This window comes from Malurus melanocephalus, unplaced genomic scaffold (genome assembly GCF_030028575.1).
Source record: "Malurus melanocephalus ecotype Western Australia unplaced genomic scaffold, MMel_1.1 scaffold_20, whole genome shotgun sequence".
Classification (NCBI taxonomy): Eukaryota; Metazoa; Chordata; class Aves; order Passeriformes; family Maluridae; genus Malurus; species Malurus melanocephalus.
The window spans coordinates 4,260,614-4,279,084 of NW_026623252.1; the positions used below are offsets into that span (position 1 = coordinate 4,260,614).

At 46.5% G+C, this 18,471-nt stretch overlaps 1 protein-coding gene across 5 annotated transcripts in view; it reads right to left on the minus strand.

The window, feature by feature from the left end:
• Nucleotides 1–4,524: 4,524 nt before the first annotated feature.
• The window catches only part of AGAP1 (ArfGAP with GTPase domain, ankyrin repeat and PH domain 1), a 230,236-nt gene continuing 216,289 nt past the window's right edge, over nucleotides 4,525–18,471 (minus strand). For all 5 annotated transcript variants that reach the window (XM_057389903.1, XM_057389906.1, XM_057389904.1 and 2 more), the window contains 2 exons: nucleotides 7,235–7,490; nucleotides 4,525–6,760 (listed from right to left, as the gene is read on the minus strand). In XM_057389903.1, the coding sequence (XP_057245886.1) occupies nucleotides 6,557–6,760; nucleotides 7,235–7,490 (460 nt within the window). In that variant the 3' untranslated portion in view covers nucleotides 4,525–6,556. The remainder of the gene's footprint in view (nucleotides 6,761–7,234; nucleotides 7,491–18,471) is intronic.

Consider the following 18,471-nt stretch of genomic DNA (forward strand, 5'->3'; position numbering starts at 1 on the left):
TTATTAGAAAGAGACCTATACAATATAGCAGCCTCTCTCTGCAGTATTTTACAGCTTTTGTGTTCCTTTTTCTTTTTTTTTTTGTTTAATTTTTATTATTTTTCTTTTTTAATTATTCAGAATACTGTACAGCTGACACAAAAAATCTCRACGTGGAGAGAGAGAGAGAGGAAAGGGGAACATAATACAAACTGGCATACTTAATCAAACCCAAATCATAGGAAACAACAAGCAAAGTGAAATGTTTGTCAATCGGTTTAATTACAGTACAAACAATATAAATAAAGCATCATTGAGTCATTGTAAAACAAACTTGCTGAATGAGGTAATATAAAAACAACAACAAAACTTTTTTTTTTTTTGCCTTTTTTTCTTTAGAATTTCCACACTGTCCCGTCGTCATTTATACATTATTATTTACAGAAACAGAAATCAACAAYGACAAAATAAAAAAACCAACCCAAACAACCCAAAACTTGCCATAAAGCCTGCCATGTGCTAGGTATCTCCTGCCTCTACCCGAGTAGGTGTCCCTRCTCACCTGGGCTCTCTTCCTCCCCATCCCAACTGGAAAGACAAACACCACAAAGCAGAAGGACCTGAAAGACTCAGGGGCTGATTTGGGAACATCCTCTTTCCCTCAGTGGATTCAATGGAGAATCCATCTGAATCCCTGGGTACCTCAGGGAAAAACGCTCGGGGGGAGGTTTTCAACAGCATTTCAGATTGAAGGAGGGGAAAATGAAAAATCCTCCCATTGTTTGTGCACACCCAGCCAAGTGCCTCACCACAGCTCCTTCCTKCCCCATCCGTAAGGATCGCCCCTGGGAGGACAAGGAACCAAACTCAGGGTGGAAATGGAGTCAACAACGCTGGCTCAGTGTTCCCAGACTGCTCAGCACACGCAGCACCTGAGTCCCCTTCAGCTGAGGTTTGGGGCTCCCCACGGCAACATTTTGGAGCCAGTCATGGCCAAGAACACATGGAGAGGGGGATGAGGAGCTGCTTTTGGGGAAGAAGCCATCTGGAGACAGCTCGTAGGAACATCTCACCTGAAAATATCTCCTGGTTAACCTCAACAGCCCCAAAACGCAGCCACACCCGAAGTGTTGCTGGATCCCCTTCAGCTCACCGGTCCCACACTCAAATTCAGTCTGAAGGATGAGTTTCAAGCRAATTTATATCAAAAATTTCCACCTGCACAATCTCCTTCCCTGGCACTTCCCACCCCCAGGGCTGCTGAGCTGGGATTTCTCCTCTCCAYTCCTGGGGGATGAGTTCAAGGTTTCCTCAAGCTGAACATTGCTGTCAGAAGGAGCTGGGTTTTTGGGAAAYCCCTGGAGCTGCAGCAAGCCTGAACCTCATCTCCCTGCATGTCTCCATCCCWCAAGCCAGTGGAAGGAGGAAGAAGGAGGAAAATCATCTGGAAACATCCAAGGAAAGCCCTGGCTCCAGCTGGTGATGAAAACGATTCCCACCATCAGCGTGAGGATTTGCACTTCAACTCAGCTCAATCCTTCCATTTGGGATGCAGGTGCCAAACAATTCCACACGCAGCACCAAAACCCTCCTCTGGTCCTGAAGGAGTTTGGGGTTTGCCTTCAGCACAGAGGAGCTGTTTTCCTCCTTGCACCCTGCGATTCCTGAGGACCAGGGAAGCGGTTTTGACTGCTCCAGCTCTGAGGAATGACAGAAAAACCCCACATGGATCAGCTCTGAAAAGCRGAGAGTGCACACAAAGGAGCTGGTGGTGGGTTCATGGGCAGCAAGCAACGYGGCCATGGTCCCCAAGGCATGCCTGGGACCTCAAAATTGTCCCTCCCACCCCCCTCACATTTTTTAAGAACACACAGGTGACGATGAGCAGCTCTGAAGCTTTGCAGAACAGCCAGTCCTTAGCACTGGAAGCTAAAAACCACATCCTGAAAATTCGTGGCTGAGGGAAAGCTGACCTGAATGCGCCACAGGGGTTTGGGGTACAGGCAGGCAGAGGGAGATGAGAGGTTAAAGCTGCTGAAATGCACAAAAACATCCTTATTTTATCCATCCACAAGCAAAATTTYCCCCCCTGAACATTCTGGGAATGATAAGAAAACGATGGGAGTTCATTCACCCACATCTTGCTGTCATCCTGAAAYGAAAYGTGGGGCCAYAAACATGCTTGGTGATTTGGGGCTRAAGATGGCCCTAAAAAAAACCCAAATCAACCTTTTACTTTTCAGAAATCATGCAATTCTCCTCTCAAAACATAAACTATTCACAGCTCCTGACAATCCTGGCCCAAAAACCTTGAACATCCCTTGAAAAAGTGGGACAGATTCAGTCTATTCAAGATAAACTGATATTTACTTCTAAAAACTGGCCCATGCTAAACAACAAAGCAAAACCTACAAATACCCTAAACCAACAGATTCACCCATYTACAGCTTTGGATGTTTTGCTCTATGACTTCTATGGTTTTTTTTTTTTAAACAGGAGATTATTTTCCAATAAAACAATTGAAGCCAACCTTCTTTTTGGTAGCTTAGAAAGGAAGAACTCAAAACTCATTTCAGAACCTCTTAATTTGGGGGGGCTCAGTATTTCTGTAAGACTTTGAAAAGAACTTTACTCTGGAGCGTTTTAATTTTTTTCCTGTTCTGCAGCAAASACAAGAACATCCAAAAATGGGTTTTCTATGCAGTAAATTTTGCCCACAAATCATTGAGAAGTGTGGAAGYGAGGATCCAGGCCCAACAGGCAGAGATCCCACCCTAAGGATTGGTGTAGCAGCCTCTGGAGGGGGAAGAAAGATGCCTGACGATGATGAGGGTGGGGAAGTTGCCTCCTACCCAGYCAAGGTTTGGTCCCCAACGCTCTCCTCCTTCCCCTCGAGTCCCCCTGCTGACAACAACCACGGAATCAAACACGAAATGACCATTTCACCAACAACAAACCCCAAAAACCATCCCTGTTAAGGTGCAAAGGCGGCTCCCCGAGACGTTTGGGCAGGGCCCCTTGGGGACCCCCTCGTGAAATCTGTGCTTGTCTCCACTACCACTACTTTATCCTAGAAACTACAAATTTTACTTCATTTTTCCCGATCTCCATACAAATATAAAAGCTGATGCTATTCCAACCCCATATAATCTAATTATTCTACATTACAGTGCTGGAGATCACTTCCAAGCCCGGATCTGCATTCCTATCACGACTCCTCTCCCTACGTGACTTGGCTTCCTCTGGCCCAGGGAAATCTCCAAGTGCAGCTAAAGCTTATTTTTTTAAATTTTTTTTTTTGCACTAACACACATAATTTAAGGGAAGGGGGACAAGACAGCGAATGAAACAATATTAATGTTTACATGGTTATTTTACACTACGCCCCAATGCTTCAAAATCCTCTCCACCTTCCAGGAGCTCACCCGGTTTCCTGAGCAGCACTCAGTTCACAGCCAAGGTTCTTCGAGATTTTTGTTTTTAATCTGCTCCTTTTTAACCACCAAAATTGGGAATCTGGTAATGGGAGCCCTTGGCCAAATCTCTGCCTTGGCAGCACCCTGAATTTTCCCAAGGTTGGGTCTTTTTTCTTCATGACGAGCAAGGAGAAGTGAACCCTCCCTGGCCATATCCAGGTTCAGGAGAGCTCYCTCAGTCATTGCTTTTCCAACTCAGGACACTCTGGGATCTCCTCTTTTCCAAGGGAAAAGGCTGGGAATCCTCCCCTACACTGCTCCAACACAGTCATGCCAACACTTAGGGGAAAACCATGTTTAGGTTAAAAGCTACYGTGTTACTACTTCATTCAAATATTACTTGGCTCGCCTGGATATGTAATTATTCCTGTAAACACGCTGGAATCTCCTCTCTYAAAAATATTCTGTGCTTCCTCAAGGGGTTGCCCTCAGAAAATTTTTAGGAGAGGAGCACAGGATCTGTCTACCTGAATTCTGTTCTTGTTTCTCAAACACCACCCTCAGCGTTGTAAGAGGAAGGTGGACCAAAGAGAGGACATTAAATGACGGACAGAAAATAATCTCAACGAGGAAAAACTGCCCAGCTCTGAAACGCAACGTGCACTGAGAACTGTGGGTTTGAAACACTGGATTTGGTTTTTGGGATGCAAACTCCCTGGGTTCTCCTGGTGAGGAGCAGCAGGCAGCTCTAGCACCTGTGGGATTGCCTGAATTGCTGCCACAGCATCCCCTTCAGCTGCRTGTCAGCCCCACAGCGACCACCCCRAAGTACCAAAGATCAGGGAGAGATGGCAGTTACAACAGAAACCTTTTTTGAATGAAAAAAAAAATACTTAAAATATTTCAAAGTATCCCTGTAGGGAAGGAATCTGCTGTGTCCATACTCTGGTAAAGTCAGCTAGGCTGGTTGGAGARAGATTCCCTTCCCACAAATACTCAAAGGTCTAGAAAATAACCAAGTACCAAAGGACAACACCACCAAAGAGGAAAAGCTGGTCAATATTTCTGTGCTTCTACCTTGAGGCTCGTTTTTCTATCACTGTTTGATGGTTTTACCTCAAATCCATAATTTTTCCTTTTTTTTTTTTTTGTTTTCCATAAGATAACCACACCATATTTTTTCCTTCTCATTTTGTCCACATTCAGTTTCTTTAGCAATAGCTCCTCCCATTTGTGTGATGAGTGGAACCCAGAGCCCCAAGGAAGAGCACCACCGAAGGCTTGTGAAATGCACAGGTAAATTTGCAAATTACTATGCAGTGTGCACTTCACTGCCTTCACATAATTGCTCCTTTGCCATCAAATTCAGTTGAGTTTTCAACTTTCTCTGTGATAAACCCTTCCCCCATCCCCACATTGCCAGATGCCACTTAAAAAAAAAAAAGTAAAAAATTCGCTTTTCTGCCTGCCAAACCCCTGCTTCCATGCCAGAATGCTGCTACTGGGAAGCAGGAGAAGCTGGGATGTGCCCGATAAGACCAAAATAATCCAATCAAGGATTAAAACTTGGAATTCAAATGAACTGTCCAGGCTACTTCCACAAGCCATTTTTCTTGCCGAAAGCAGCCGTGCCCTGCCCGCCGCGGTGAAGGCTATCAATTCTGAACTTAATCAAATCTGATCTTCCCCCAGCCAGAATGGGGCTTTTTGTCTTGGCTTGTGAAAGCTTCCTGACTTCTGGAGTAAAATATATTTACAGCGCTGAGAAACGGCCTCTTTTTTCCTTTCTAAAAGGTCTCACACACYTTTTTTTCCTTCTCTGATCTCCTTCTGATATGTTGTTCCTCACAGGCTTTGGAAAGAAGCRTTCACTGCTGGGAATATTATCAATGTACAATGATCTGTAAGCCACAGATCCTAACTAGTTGCACATTATTTAGYTCACATCCATTACAGTTTATAAATTAACAGAGATGTCATTTTCTGTACAAAAAGAAAAAAAATCGATGTATATTTATGGTCTTCTTTTTTTATTCAAATAGATTTTAAATACATAGAATCTAGAGACACAATACAAAAATCTGTATAAGTTAGGCAATGCATCACAGRAGTGACCAAAAACTCAACACAATTTACCTTGGCAAAATGACAGAACCTATTTCTGCTGGCTGAAAACAAACCAAAAAAAAAAAAAAATTAGCCTTTAACGCATTTATTAATTTCACCAAACGTACTCGAAATGTTGTTTTCCGTAGCGGTATTCATTATTCCTTTTTGTGTTTCAGGCTTACTCTTATTTATTTTTTCCATTTTGTTTTTACACCAAGGAGACTGCAGTCAAATAACACTCAGCAACTCATTTCCTCTCTTTGGACTGAAAAATTAAACAGATACTAAATTATGACAGTGAATTTAGAAAGGAGGGCTCCAAGGGCTCGAAAGAACATGTCTGAGATAATATGATGCTTCTAAGAATATTGCAATCACATCCAAGCAATCACCGAAGCGTGCCATGTAACTACCTCCTCAGCTAATATGCTTTTTTCTCCGTGATGACTAATCATGTTCTATTAAACAGCAGTAATGCTGGAAGAACTCAACTATACAAGTGTAATGAAGCCAGTATTCTCCCCGGACAGATTAGCTACAACTGATTTGACACATACCATCATAGGAGCTTCAAACCTGACAAACTCTGTGCTTGCTTCTGATTTATGCCGTCAAGCTCTTCAGGAGAAGAGAATGGAAATCCAGGCGTCGCCGCGGCGTTCGGTAGAGGTGAAATGTACTGATGTGCTTCACTGTCACTTAGGGAAAGTCACCATCTCTCCTTCCTTCTCGTCCGGCTCGCCTCTCCCCCCGCCCTTCCCTTCCCTTCCCGTCCCGTCCCGTCCCTTCCCCGCGCGCTCCGGGAGTGCCGTGTGTCCCCTCGGGCCGTGTCCGGCTGGGCTCTCCCAGCCCGGCGGCGGGCACTGAAACAACAGCCTGCTCAGCAGCCCCCCGGGCTCCTCCTCGGCCCTGGTGGCACTCGGGGATGGATGTACCCGAGGGAAAAGGGACAAGAAGAGTTACCAGGCTCGCCGAGCAGAGCCGTGATGGCGATGGCGGAATGTGAGGCTGCGGATGGGACTCGGCTCAGCGCCTACGYGGGCTCGCTCCCCTCAGATGATGGTGGGCATCCTCCCGCCGCTGGTGTTGCGGTTGTTGTTCTTGCGGGACAGGTTGGGGGTGGCCATGAGGGCGAAGCGCTCGTCGGGGCAGCCGTACTGCAGCAGGACGTCGATGCATTCCTGGCTCGAGGCCTGGCGGGCGTAGGCCAGCGCCGTGTTCCCGTGGGCATCACGCGCCATCACGTCCACACCGTACTGCGGGAGAGAAGGGGGTGAGGCTGGAGGAGATGGAGAGGGTCGGATTGAAGGGGGGGATGGGGACAGGGCAGGAGGCTGGGCTGGTGACATGAGCATGGCAGCACCGAGTCATGCATGGAGAAATGTTTCTTGAGGGAGGGGGTCTTGTGTAGGACAGAATGTGTCCCAGAGGTATTCCAAGCAAAGGGAATTCCATATGTGGGACAGAATCTGCCCCAGAGGTATTCCAAACTAAGGGAATCTCTCCCTCCTCCTTTCCTACACTCTCCATCCTTTCCATCCAGCAGCAGACAGGCAGAAAGGTACTTTTCCACCATGATGGCCACCTTTTGAGAGGAACAGTGAGGAACACCCAGCCTCAGGACACAGCCCTTGTGAATGTCTTGCTCCTCTGGGAGCAGTTCTGGGATGTCCTGCTGAGGGCCCAGCCCAGCCGCACAGCCACCCCTGCCTCGGGCACCCAGTCCTTACCCAGATGAGGAGCTGCACCAGCACCACGTTCCCTTTSCGGCAGGCCAAGTGCAGGGCGGTGCGCCCGTCCCCCTCTCCGCAGGTCTCGTTCACCTCCTCCCGCGTGCCGTGGGCCAGCAGCAGGATCACCGTCCTCAAGTCCTCCTCAGCTGTGGCCCTCAGGAGATGCTGGCCCAGAGAGAGCTCCAGGCACTGCAGCGGGGCGAGGAAGAGCTTCTGCTCGTACTTGGCGCGGATCCAGAGCTCCTTTTCTTCCCTGGGAAGCCAGAGGGGACAGGTCACTCTCACCTGGTGCCACAGCCAACAAGGAAATCATTTCCTCTTCCAAACTGATGGCGAGAGAGCCCTCACAGGAACAGCTCACCCAAACCATTGGAACAATTCATSTAAATCTTGTATTTTGAGCAATATTTGTGTAGTGCCCTTAATCACTCCTGAGCCAATGCTCCAGATGCTCCCTGATGGATGCTGTGCCCACGGGGTTGTAGGATCACAACAGCCCAGAGCTCTTAAAAACCCAGGGCCAGCGCGAGGTCACTGCAAGAGCCCTCACTGTCACAAAGGCTAAAGACACAACAGGCAGCCAGGTTCCACCTTAAAGCTGGACTGGAAAATACGCTGCAAAAAATGCACCCAATTTCTGTATCCCTGACCAGAAGTAACCAAACAGGGGTGGCTTTGTCCCTCTCCAAGCTGAATAATGTTCCCAAAGGCATAAAACCAGTTCCTGTGTTTTTCCAAAATTCAAACCAGCGCTTTGAAGCATCTTTTCCCCCTGAAATATCAAAGAACCGTCAGAAGCTTTGTGGGTGCTATCGGGTTACAGCAGAACAAGGACTACAAACAAGGCCCTCCAGTTGCCATTTATAAAATTACCATACAATTGCACGATGTGAGAGCACCAGCCCCAGACAAAGTCCCATTTAGAGGTCCCTCAGGTAATCTGCTCAACCCGTGAAAACCACATACATCACCTGAGCCAGGCAAGCGGGCGCTGCTGACAGATTCTCTCCTCTGCAGTACAAAAGGCTGGGCTCTGTTTACGCCTTTCAGCCATGTTTACACTGCTCCCAGTAATCTAGTGTCAGGTTAGCCCTAATCTGTTTTTAAATACTTATGTAAACATCTCCTTCCACCAGCAAATCTGGATTAGTTTTGCATCATTTCCTGGGACATGCGGAGTGACCTGGCTCTGACCTGCCTGGATGCTTTCAGGCACCGCTTCCCAAAGCTTCCCTGTCCCACCATGGTTTACCCCACAAACAGRGCCAGGGCTTTTCTTCAGAGCAAAAGTGCAAACACAAAATTAACACAGAGAGTGCTTCTTTTACCTCAAACCTATGAATGACTCCTGCAAGCTAAAAAGCACACCACAAAAAAAAMCCCCACAACCCATTTGGGCAGTTGCAAATTAACCTTTGATGGTAGGATCTGATAAATGGGAGTATTGCTGCAGGTATTCCAGATGGAGAGGAGGAAGAAAAGGAGTTCTCTTATCAGAATCTTTAATTCATGGTTTTTCTAATTATATTTTTTTAAGGTAAAAAGCCAAACTAGAACCAGTGCCACGGAAGGGATTAAGTAACATGCAATTATCTACAATAAAATGGGCATTCTTGGAACAGTTTCACTTCCAGGATCCACACAGATTATTTTGTAGGATGTTCAGCAAAGATCTGTGATTTTTAAACACACATGGAGGTATTGAGAGTATAACCAACACATCCACTGAACGTTTAAAACATGCCAGACTGGAAAGTGAAGTGATTCAACCTGTGCTGCTCACCCACAGTAACATCCACCAGGGTTACTGGGAATTTATTTCATATGTACACACATCTGAAGGCACAATATACCTCAGACACATAAGCAATCACTATTTTTAGCCTAGTCAAGAATTACAAATGAATACCTCCTCACCCAGAGTATGTTTTGAGTGAGAGGAACTTTTGGCTCCTGTCAGAGCACTGGTTGCTGTGATCACTGTGGCTCAAGAAAAGGGCCCTCTCTATTTAGAACAGGAAACCCTCGAAAAGTAAGTGTCACAGGAAGGGGAATGAATGTGCTGCCACCTGCCTCGGTGCTGGGTACCAAATGACTTCAAGGCCAAATTCCACCACTAGAGTCACAGCAAGGTTGTGGTGGGAACACTACAAATCAGAATAAAGGCATTTCAGAAGCCTCAGACATCTGGGGCAGCATGTCGCTGACATCAGCTGTTGAGTGAGATTTAGGTCTTTTTCAACAGTACCAACTGGGAACAAGAAAGATCTGGATTTTAGCGTAGAAAAAACCCTAATSAGATGTAGGAGGAAAAGCAAATTTAACTACACTTCATGGACAGCCATAGCACAGAGGGACTGCTTTTCAAGCAGCACCACAAAAGCCAGTGACCACAAACATCCTCCCTCCATCTCTGGCACAAACCATTTAATTTGGATGGGAAGTCCTGGGGACTTTCCTGGGAAACAGCTGCAACTCTGCCACTCGCATTCATCTCAGAAACCCTGACAACAAGACATAAATACTGTAATTGTTGCTCTGATGCCCCAATTTCACTTCTGGGATCCACAGCTTGTCTTGGTTGAGGTTTCATTTCCCCCAAGGAAGGCCAGTCCAAGAGCAGAGTTGTCAGCAGTAGATCACTTAACCTCATTGCAGTTCCCCGGAGGACCACTGCTCACATCCCCTGTTAGTTAATGAGCTAAAAAATGAATTATTGGAGCGGTCAGCAATAAGCAGGAAGAGGAGGCACAGTGTTTCATTTCAGCCAGCACTGACATACCTTTAAATAAATCAAGTGAATAAGAGTACGAGGAAGTGTGAGGAAGAGCAACTCATCAGGAGAAAGACATTGAACCAAGCCCTAAAATAAAGGCTGGTAAATATTTCCCTCTTTTCCTCCCTTRACTGTAATCCTGGCAATTCTAAGTGACCCTCTCCACACAGAGACTTCCAGCTGTAGTTGCCAAAGCCAAACCAAGACACTTGCAGTGAACTTTCAACAGCGCAAGTCTCACATGAAAGCAAGATCTTCCTGTGCTCCMATGGTCCCAATGACACCAAACACTGCAGAAGGTGTAAGCTGCAACTGAATCGATTATAACCTCCTAGATAAACTCAGAGACATGAACAACAGAGCTTTGAGATCAGACTTTCTTTGAGCCTTTTCTCCCTAAAGCTCTGCTGACACAGATGCCAAACCTCAATGGTTACACAAGGGGTGAGGGTTACGCAAACCTCAATGGTTACACAGCAGAAACACACTGCAGAACCAGGAAAGAGTCACTAATCTTGTCCAAAAAGGTCTGCCAAGGTCCTCCATCCCACTGGTGATGCAAGAGTCTCCACCACTAGCGAACCCCAAGAACRCACAGTGGTGTGAATAATGAAATCCCCACTGCAGCAGCAATGCTGTACATAGGTAAAAGGTTATTAGAAACAGATGAAAATTTCAGTTCTCCGTTTATTTTGATCTAATTAGGTGCTTGCTTCTCAAGATAATGTCCAATTATTTAAATTACTCTGCCAGCCACATCACAYCATTATTATGTGGAAACATAAATACTGGGCACTGGAAGGGGGGAGGGTAACCAGGGAGCATCAGAGAAGAGAAAAAGCAGATTTGCTTCGAGCACAGCCTCGCTYCAGGCGCTGCACTGCGCTCCCCACTCGTGGGTTTGCACTGGAGATGCTCCTTGAGGAGCCCACGTCCTACACAGCTCAGCCCCACAGGGTGATCATGTGGTGCACTGGGGTTTCCACCCTACAGATGCCATCAGAAGCCTCATCCTGGTGGAATCCACTCTTCATCACGATTTGTCCTCGCTCCCATTCACCTCTGCCTTCACCTCCATTCGTCCCTCACGTACATTTGGTGGAGAGCCTTAAGAGAGCAAACACGAAGAGCATATGCAGGGTGGGAAAACACCAGTCGTGCTCATACTGTGACCCAAAAGTGCCTGAGTAGGCAACAGCACGTGGCTGGAGAGCCTGGGAATGTGCCATCAGAATTCCACAGCACCAGAGCAGGAGCAGCCTYGCTCTTCCCAAGGCATGACTAAAGGATGACTAAAATGCCGTGTCACTCGCTCGTTACCCAGAGTTACTCACCACCTGCTAAAAGCTGGAGCAAGTTTTGAAGCTTGAATTAGAGACAGTGGACAGCAGGTATTTACCGTGGCACGGCATTGATTTCCCACCAGCAGAAATAAGAGCAGGCTTCTCACAGGCATTTTGAAGTGAATTTTCATCCTCCACRCCTCTGACAACACTGAAAAGCTCCTGAAATGTTTTTATCTTTTCTTCTTTCTTGCTAAAGGAACTAATTCTGTAAGAGAGGAGGCCTCTCAGTGGTATCTCCACGGTCGCTGTGCAGGTGCTGTGCCCGTGTGTTGCCATTTCTGGTTGCTCACTGAAGTACAACCCTTTAACGCCGCGGTAACCTGGCCAGCTCAGCAAGAGCTCTGCCAAATTTCCTCTCCTGTTGGCCAGCTGACAAGGTTAATGTGTCTCTTCCAAGAAAATGAAGTAAATCTAACCCACTGCACCTCCCAAACTCCTGGAAGGGGCCCAGGATGTGTCATTAGCTTCGTGGTCCAGCATGCAAGGAGCACACATCACCTAATGACCGGCGCTGGGCAGGTGCATGTGCCGGGGCTTCCTGATCAAACCACCCCCTCTGCGATGATCCCAAGAAATGGACAGCTTTGGATAGAGCAGCGCTGGGATGAGCAAAAGGAAAACATTGGGGAGGGGGTGACGGGATTGAAACGCTGGGGAAAGGTTCACGATGCTTTTAATTGCAACAGCAAAAGGGGGGAGAAGGAGAGAGGGCGAGAAGAAAGGGGCTAGCAGCAAGGAATTTCCAACGTGCCTTCCTGCCCCGAGCAAAGCAGGAACTGGGAGGAGAGGCATGGAAGAGGGGCTGGGAACAATGTGCTGAGAAAACACAGGGGCTTCCTCTCTCTCTGCAGGAGAAGACCCCTCGGCCGCATTGCAAAGGCCGCGCTGAGCAGCTGAGCGGCTCCACGGCCGCATGCCTTCTCCGCCCGGCCGCGTTGCTAAGGGGGAAGGCACAAGCCCACCGGGAATAGCCAGGTCCCTGGCAAACAAGAGGGCTCCAGACAGCAAACAAAGACCGATGGGTATTTATTCCTTAATTACGGAGAGCTTTGAAGCAACGGGCCCACTGTAAATCCCGCCTGCCGAGGGAACGGGCCGCGATTTATGCGCGTCGGGGCAAAGAGGAAATAAATATCTCTCTGGCTCCTGATCAATATTATGAGTGTTTTGCCAACCTACAGGGTGTTTTATGAGCTGTAAGGACAGAAAGGGATCATTAATAATTAAATAAAGTCAACCTATTAAGCTTATTACTTCTTACAAGTTAAACATCCCTGACGGACAAAGGCCGGCCCCATAGGAAAGCCACAGATCAGCCAGCCCGGGTCTTGTCTGGGACTCTGGTCCAAGGCTGTCTCCAGTGAGCAGGGGGTAATCCAGGCTGGAAATGATTTAATTCCTCTCTGGTGGGGAACTTATCTGGCTGAGCACTGGGCTCAACCCACTCTTCAAATTTTTGTCTGAGAAACAGACAATCAATGCTGCAAACCATGCCAAATTCAGGTTATTTGTCCTACTCTTAGTCCTCTTCAACCAAACGAAACCAAACCAAATGGCACAAATCCCTGGAAGTATTCCAAGACCAGGTTCTGAGCAACCTGGTCTAGTGGAAGGTGTYCCTGCGCATGGCGGGGGGTTGGAATGAAATGGTCCTCAAGGTCCTTTCCAACCCAAACCATTCCAGGATTCCGTGAAACAAAGGCAGAGTTTCCCACCAGCAGCACCTTGCACTGCCAGGGACTCATCTGCTGAAGGCCCTTCTCCCACCATTAGCTCCACTATTCCATTTTCCAGTTTTCCTTCACAGCTGTGTGTTTCAGGGGAAATAAAGCCCTGCTATGCGTGAGGGACAGAGATCACTCATTTGTGCAGAGCTCAACGCGCTTCTCAAATTAATCACGTCTTGCATGACACTCACCAGTATCATCATTATTCAGCTTCGATGGAGCTTCTCCACCTTTTCCCTCTCTCCTGACAGCATTCCCCTACTCAGGCCTCCAAACAGCTGCTCTTTCTGCACTTCCAAGTTATCCCTCCATGGAGTAACCAGCACCTCTCCTTTCAGGGTTAATACACCCGCAGGATTTATCACTGCCCAACATTAATGACCAGCCTGGCCGAGACATCAAGGTTTACTGACTCCAGGCTCTTCAGATAAATACCCTGCAATTGTGGGCTCTGATTTATCACATAAAATTGCAGCTGACTTCTGTTTTCATTGCACGACACTACATCTAATAAKTTTTAAGGTTTTCTCGATAAAATATATCACACCCGAGGTTTACTCCGTATAGAGTTAAGCAAAAACCGTGTGACATCCAACAGCAGGGGATACTGTGGGTACCAAGATAAGGCTTATTAAGTTGAGAGTGAAGATCCTGAGGGTGACAACTCAAAGCCCTGCAAGATGGTTAAGTCTTTTCTCAGTGAAAATCCAGGTTTTTTTCTTTGTTCTGTACAACAATGTGAAATGAAAACAATCCCTAGAGATTTAATAAAAAGCCTGAAGAATGCTACAAATTTTTCTTTTCCTCTAACCCCAAAAGCCCCAGAATTTTTTGAAACAGCGTTGCCAGAGATATTTCAGAGGGAAAAACCCTAACAATGGTGAACCCATAGGATTTAGAGTTCACTGCTGTCCTGAGGAGACCACAAAGGCAATCAGAGGGCTGGAGCACCTCTGCTATGAGGAGAGGCTGAGAAGATTGGGATTGTTCAGCCTGAAGAAGAGGAGGGGTCCAGGGGAGACCTGAGGGAGTCAAAAACAAAAATGGGGAGAAGTTATTTATAAGGATCTGTGGTGACAGGACAAAGGGGAATGGGTTTAAACTGACCGAGAGTAGGTTTAGATGGGATATTGGGAAGAAATCCTTCCCTGTGAGGGTGGGAGGTCCTGGTACAGGGTGCCCAGGGAAGCTGTGGCTGCCCCTGGATCCCTGGCAGTGCCYAAGGCCAGGCTGGACAGGGCTTGGAGCACCCTGGGACAGTGGAAGGTGTCCCTGCCATGGCAGGGGGTGGCACTGGATGAGCTTCAAGATCCTTTCCCCCTGCAACAATTCTGTGATTCAGTGATTTTAAACACACAGCTCGGTGCAAATAGTTTAAAAAGCACTATGAAGAGTGGAGGAGAATGGTTTTCTGCTCAGGTCTCTCTATAAGGAGAGACCTTATAGAGTCTGGAATCCAAAAACCAGGAACAACCACTCCCTTACACCTCCCCTCTGCTGACCAACATCAAAACTCCCCAGTCCATGATCTGAATTCCTTTTACATCAATGTCTAGGTAAACATCCACACAAAATTCAACCCGAAACATATCACTGTGCTGGCTACTCAAAGAAAATCACTGAGTGGCTCTAGACACACCAGTGAACTGCTTCCATGTCTTGGGTTGTCAACCTCAACACTCGGGCACACAAATACTGCCTAAAACAAACCAAAACCTGCAACAGCTGCATGGAAATGTTAAAACTGAGAAGTATATTTGCTTCTTGCCTGTTTTCAGTAATAAATAAATTAATATTATATATATATATATATATATATATATATATATATATATATATATGTATTATATATATATGCAGGGAATAGCAACYGGAAATGTGTACCTAATGCCTTTCATTACTCGTGTGTAACCACACTTGACCTGATGTCTTAAGTGTGTAAATCAAACCTCGTTGTGCCAGTACCTAAACACAGACTGGAAATTTCAATTTGCCCTGTAATATACAGTCACTTGGGTTAGCAGATCCCATTAATTTGCCATTTGTTAGCACTAATTTTCTCCTATAGCAAGGCTGGGATTAAAGCAGTATTGTTTTAAGTAGAGCTCAGGAAATCATTATTTTTTTGAAAGGGGTGGGAAAAAAAAGAAAATTCTCTTCTCAAGGTGGCGAGAGGGAACGAGCAGCACACAAATATTGCAAGGCATAAATCTCAATAATCTGTGCCAGGTGAGAGACAGAGCGAGGTGGCTGAGYGAGGTGGCCCTGTCCCTGAGTAATGTGGCGTGGAGCGGGGACGCACTCCTCCTGTGCTGCGCCCATCACAGCGCATTAGGGATACCATAACAGTCGCTGATGTGATCTGCTTTGGAACGGGTCCYGTGGCAAACACACGAGGCTGGAGAAACTGAGCTTTTCCTCGGCTCGCTCTGCTGGAAAAAGGAGGAGCAGCAAAACTGGGAGTGCCAAATAAATAATGAGGGGGGGAAAATCCCGTCTGAGGGGCTGACAAACTTCCAGAGTAGAATGAGATCTCAAATGGGAGCTTGCTTGAGGATTCAATCATAGAATCAGTAAGGTGGGAAAAGACCTCTAAGGTCAAGTCCAACCGATCCAAAACAGAAAAAATACGTTGTGGGCTCTAGGAGAACCCAGTCTTTACTCCAGGATCAAAAATTAGAAGAGGACAATGWAATTGCAACACTTCACAAAGACCTTCAGAATTTTTTCTGGATCTTTTGTTAGCAGGARCTCCTACAGTTTGGTTTGCAAGGAAAAACAAAAATCCTTTCAGGGGGCTTTAACAGTATCTTAATTCCAAYAGAAGCACCAAGATGATGCTCTTTGGAGTATYTGGAAAAAAAAAAGCACCCTCCAACCATTACTCTGAATTTATGGAAGACATAAAAGAGAAAATACAAGTAATAAACGTTGTATTTGAGCATAGACTGTGAACAAAAACTTATTTGGAGCAGCTAGCAAATAAAACCAAGTGCTTGCTCTGCACAAGTCAGCAGTGGGAGGCAGGAGAGTTTGCAGGGGAAGGTCCAAGGGCTGGGAAGCAGCTGGACCATCCCTGTGGGCAGCATTTGTGGGATCCACGTTTTAAACATGCTGCAGGGACCTCTCTGCTGTCCAACTCTTCCCAAGTGACTTGGAGCTCTCCCTTCTGCTGCCCTCAACTTCTCATGCTCCTCATTAGCAATTAAAAAAATCTCTGAATTACAAAATCTTCAGATTTGGAAAACACCTCCAAGATCAGATCCAACCTTCAACTGAACACCGATGTATCCAAGGGCACTGAGTGCCATATCCAACTGCTCCTTGGACACTTCCAGGGATGGTGACTCCACCATCTTCCTCAGCAGCCCCTTCCAATGCTTGACCTCTCTTCCAGTGAAGAAATTTTCCTGATATCCAACCTGAAACATCTCACTGATGCCAAGGACTCTGCTGATGYCATCAGACTCTTCCATCAATCTCATTTATTAACAGCTATTTTTATTTAGGAAAAATGATGCCTTTTTTTGGCATCTCCCAAAGTATTTCCTCCATTCAGCAAATGATGGGACTTCCCTCCACTACTATTTTTGTGGGCTGGCGATGCTGATGCCCTTCTCAAACCATAAATGATAATTAGTAAAAAAAAAAATGACTGTAGGTAGATCTGCTCGTGTTTCTGAAAAAGCGAAGTGGATGATGAAGAAATTCCTACCCTAAAAAGAGATAAAGACTTGTGAATCTTCAGCAGTTGGCACCCATAAAAATACATGAGACTCCTGTACCTAAAAACTGAAATCTCAATGCTTTTTTTTTAGTTTGCTCATGTATTTCAACACTGGAATGTGCAACACTGCCCTAATGTGCCCCAAAAGGTGGGATTAGAGATGGACTTGGCTTTCAGAAGACATGGAAGTGCTCAGGTCCAGTTAAGTATTTTCAAATGGCGCACCTCTGCCTGTTAATCACTAGCAAACCTTTAGGCTTTTATGAATTACCAGCCATAAGGTGGATGTTTAACAGTGGGAAACCCACAGAAAACCTSACAGCAAAGAAAATCCACATCGGCGACACCTGCCAAAAGTGACAGCAAGTTCCACTCCGAGAGCAACTCAGAGAGACCTGTGCAGGATTTTAAAAGCTGAATTACAGCCAGAATTAAGGAATTAAAGCCTCTTGTCCAAGTGTTCTTGGTGCATAAGTGATCTCTCTCTCTCTCTCTCAGCTACTTCCCTGCAAATCCCTCTTCAGGCCACATTTGGAATCATTTAAAAAAAGATAAAATATCCCTAATCTGTTACCAATTAGAAGAAACATGTGAATATTATTTTCTAATTTGTGACTCAATCTTAAAAGCGAACTCACTGAAATAATTACACYGGCTCCTGAATATTCCTATTGTGCTCCTGAGGAAAAAAAAAGGAACACTGGGCATGTCCTCTCCTGCCCGAGATGCCCTGGGGCTGAATGTACCAATAAGAACCATCAAAGCCTTGGATGTGAGCTGCCAAAAAACTGTAATTTCTGGTCCCTGGCAGCCACAACCCAAGGGCTGCCAAACAGATTTGTCTCCTCCTAATGGTCTCTGTGCAAATTGAGTTTGGGCGATGAGGGACGAGCCAAGGAGGCTCAAGTTGAGTGGTGATCACAAGGTCAAGATCTRTCTACTGCTGTCCACTACCCTTCCAGCTGTACGAGCTCTAAAGCCAGGATTTATGGGAGCAGCAACGGAGACTTCTTTGAAAACCCAGACATGGCACGACTTGAGCGAGTAACTCCTGAAAATTGGTAATTTCCTGGTGGTTAGCAGGAGAAGGCCCACCAATGGGGAAGCAGGGGCCGCTAATAAATTTATAGTGCGTTATATGCCAATTAGACCCCCTCAGCCCTTCAAGAGGCAGCACCACCAATCAGCTGATCCTTCCACAAATGTACTCTTTAGGGCTGAGCTCATCACAAATCAATCCTGCATTTCGAGTGCAATTTTCATTAGCGCCAGCCGGGAATGCGCCGGTGAAACAATGCAGGCAGGTATTTTCCTCCTCCCCTCGGAGCACCCTTCCCCGATGCCTCGTGCACAGCTATTTGCTCCTCATGCCCAGCCGTGTCTCGACTCCAACTCGTAAATAATCATTTTGAATACCGCATTAATCCTGCGTYGAACCAGATTTATTACACGCATCAYGCGCGGGAGTTGCGCCGTCGTTCGCAAGCCAGCCGTGAACCCCGCGCTTAAATTACATCCTTGTAGCTGCCCAGGCACCATGCAAGGCTCTGTCAATAGCAGGAATCAGCAGCTCCCTCAGCTTTCCCAGCCCRTGACATCCACAAGTGCTAAGACACCCGGCACTGCTCATTTGGGAATTCAGGGAAAGTGAAAATACA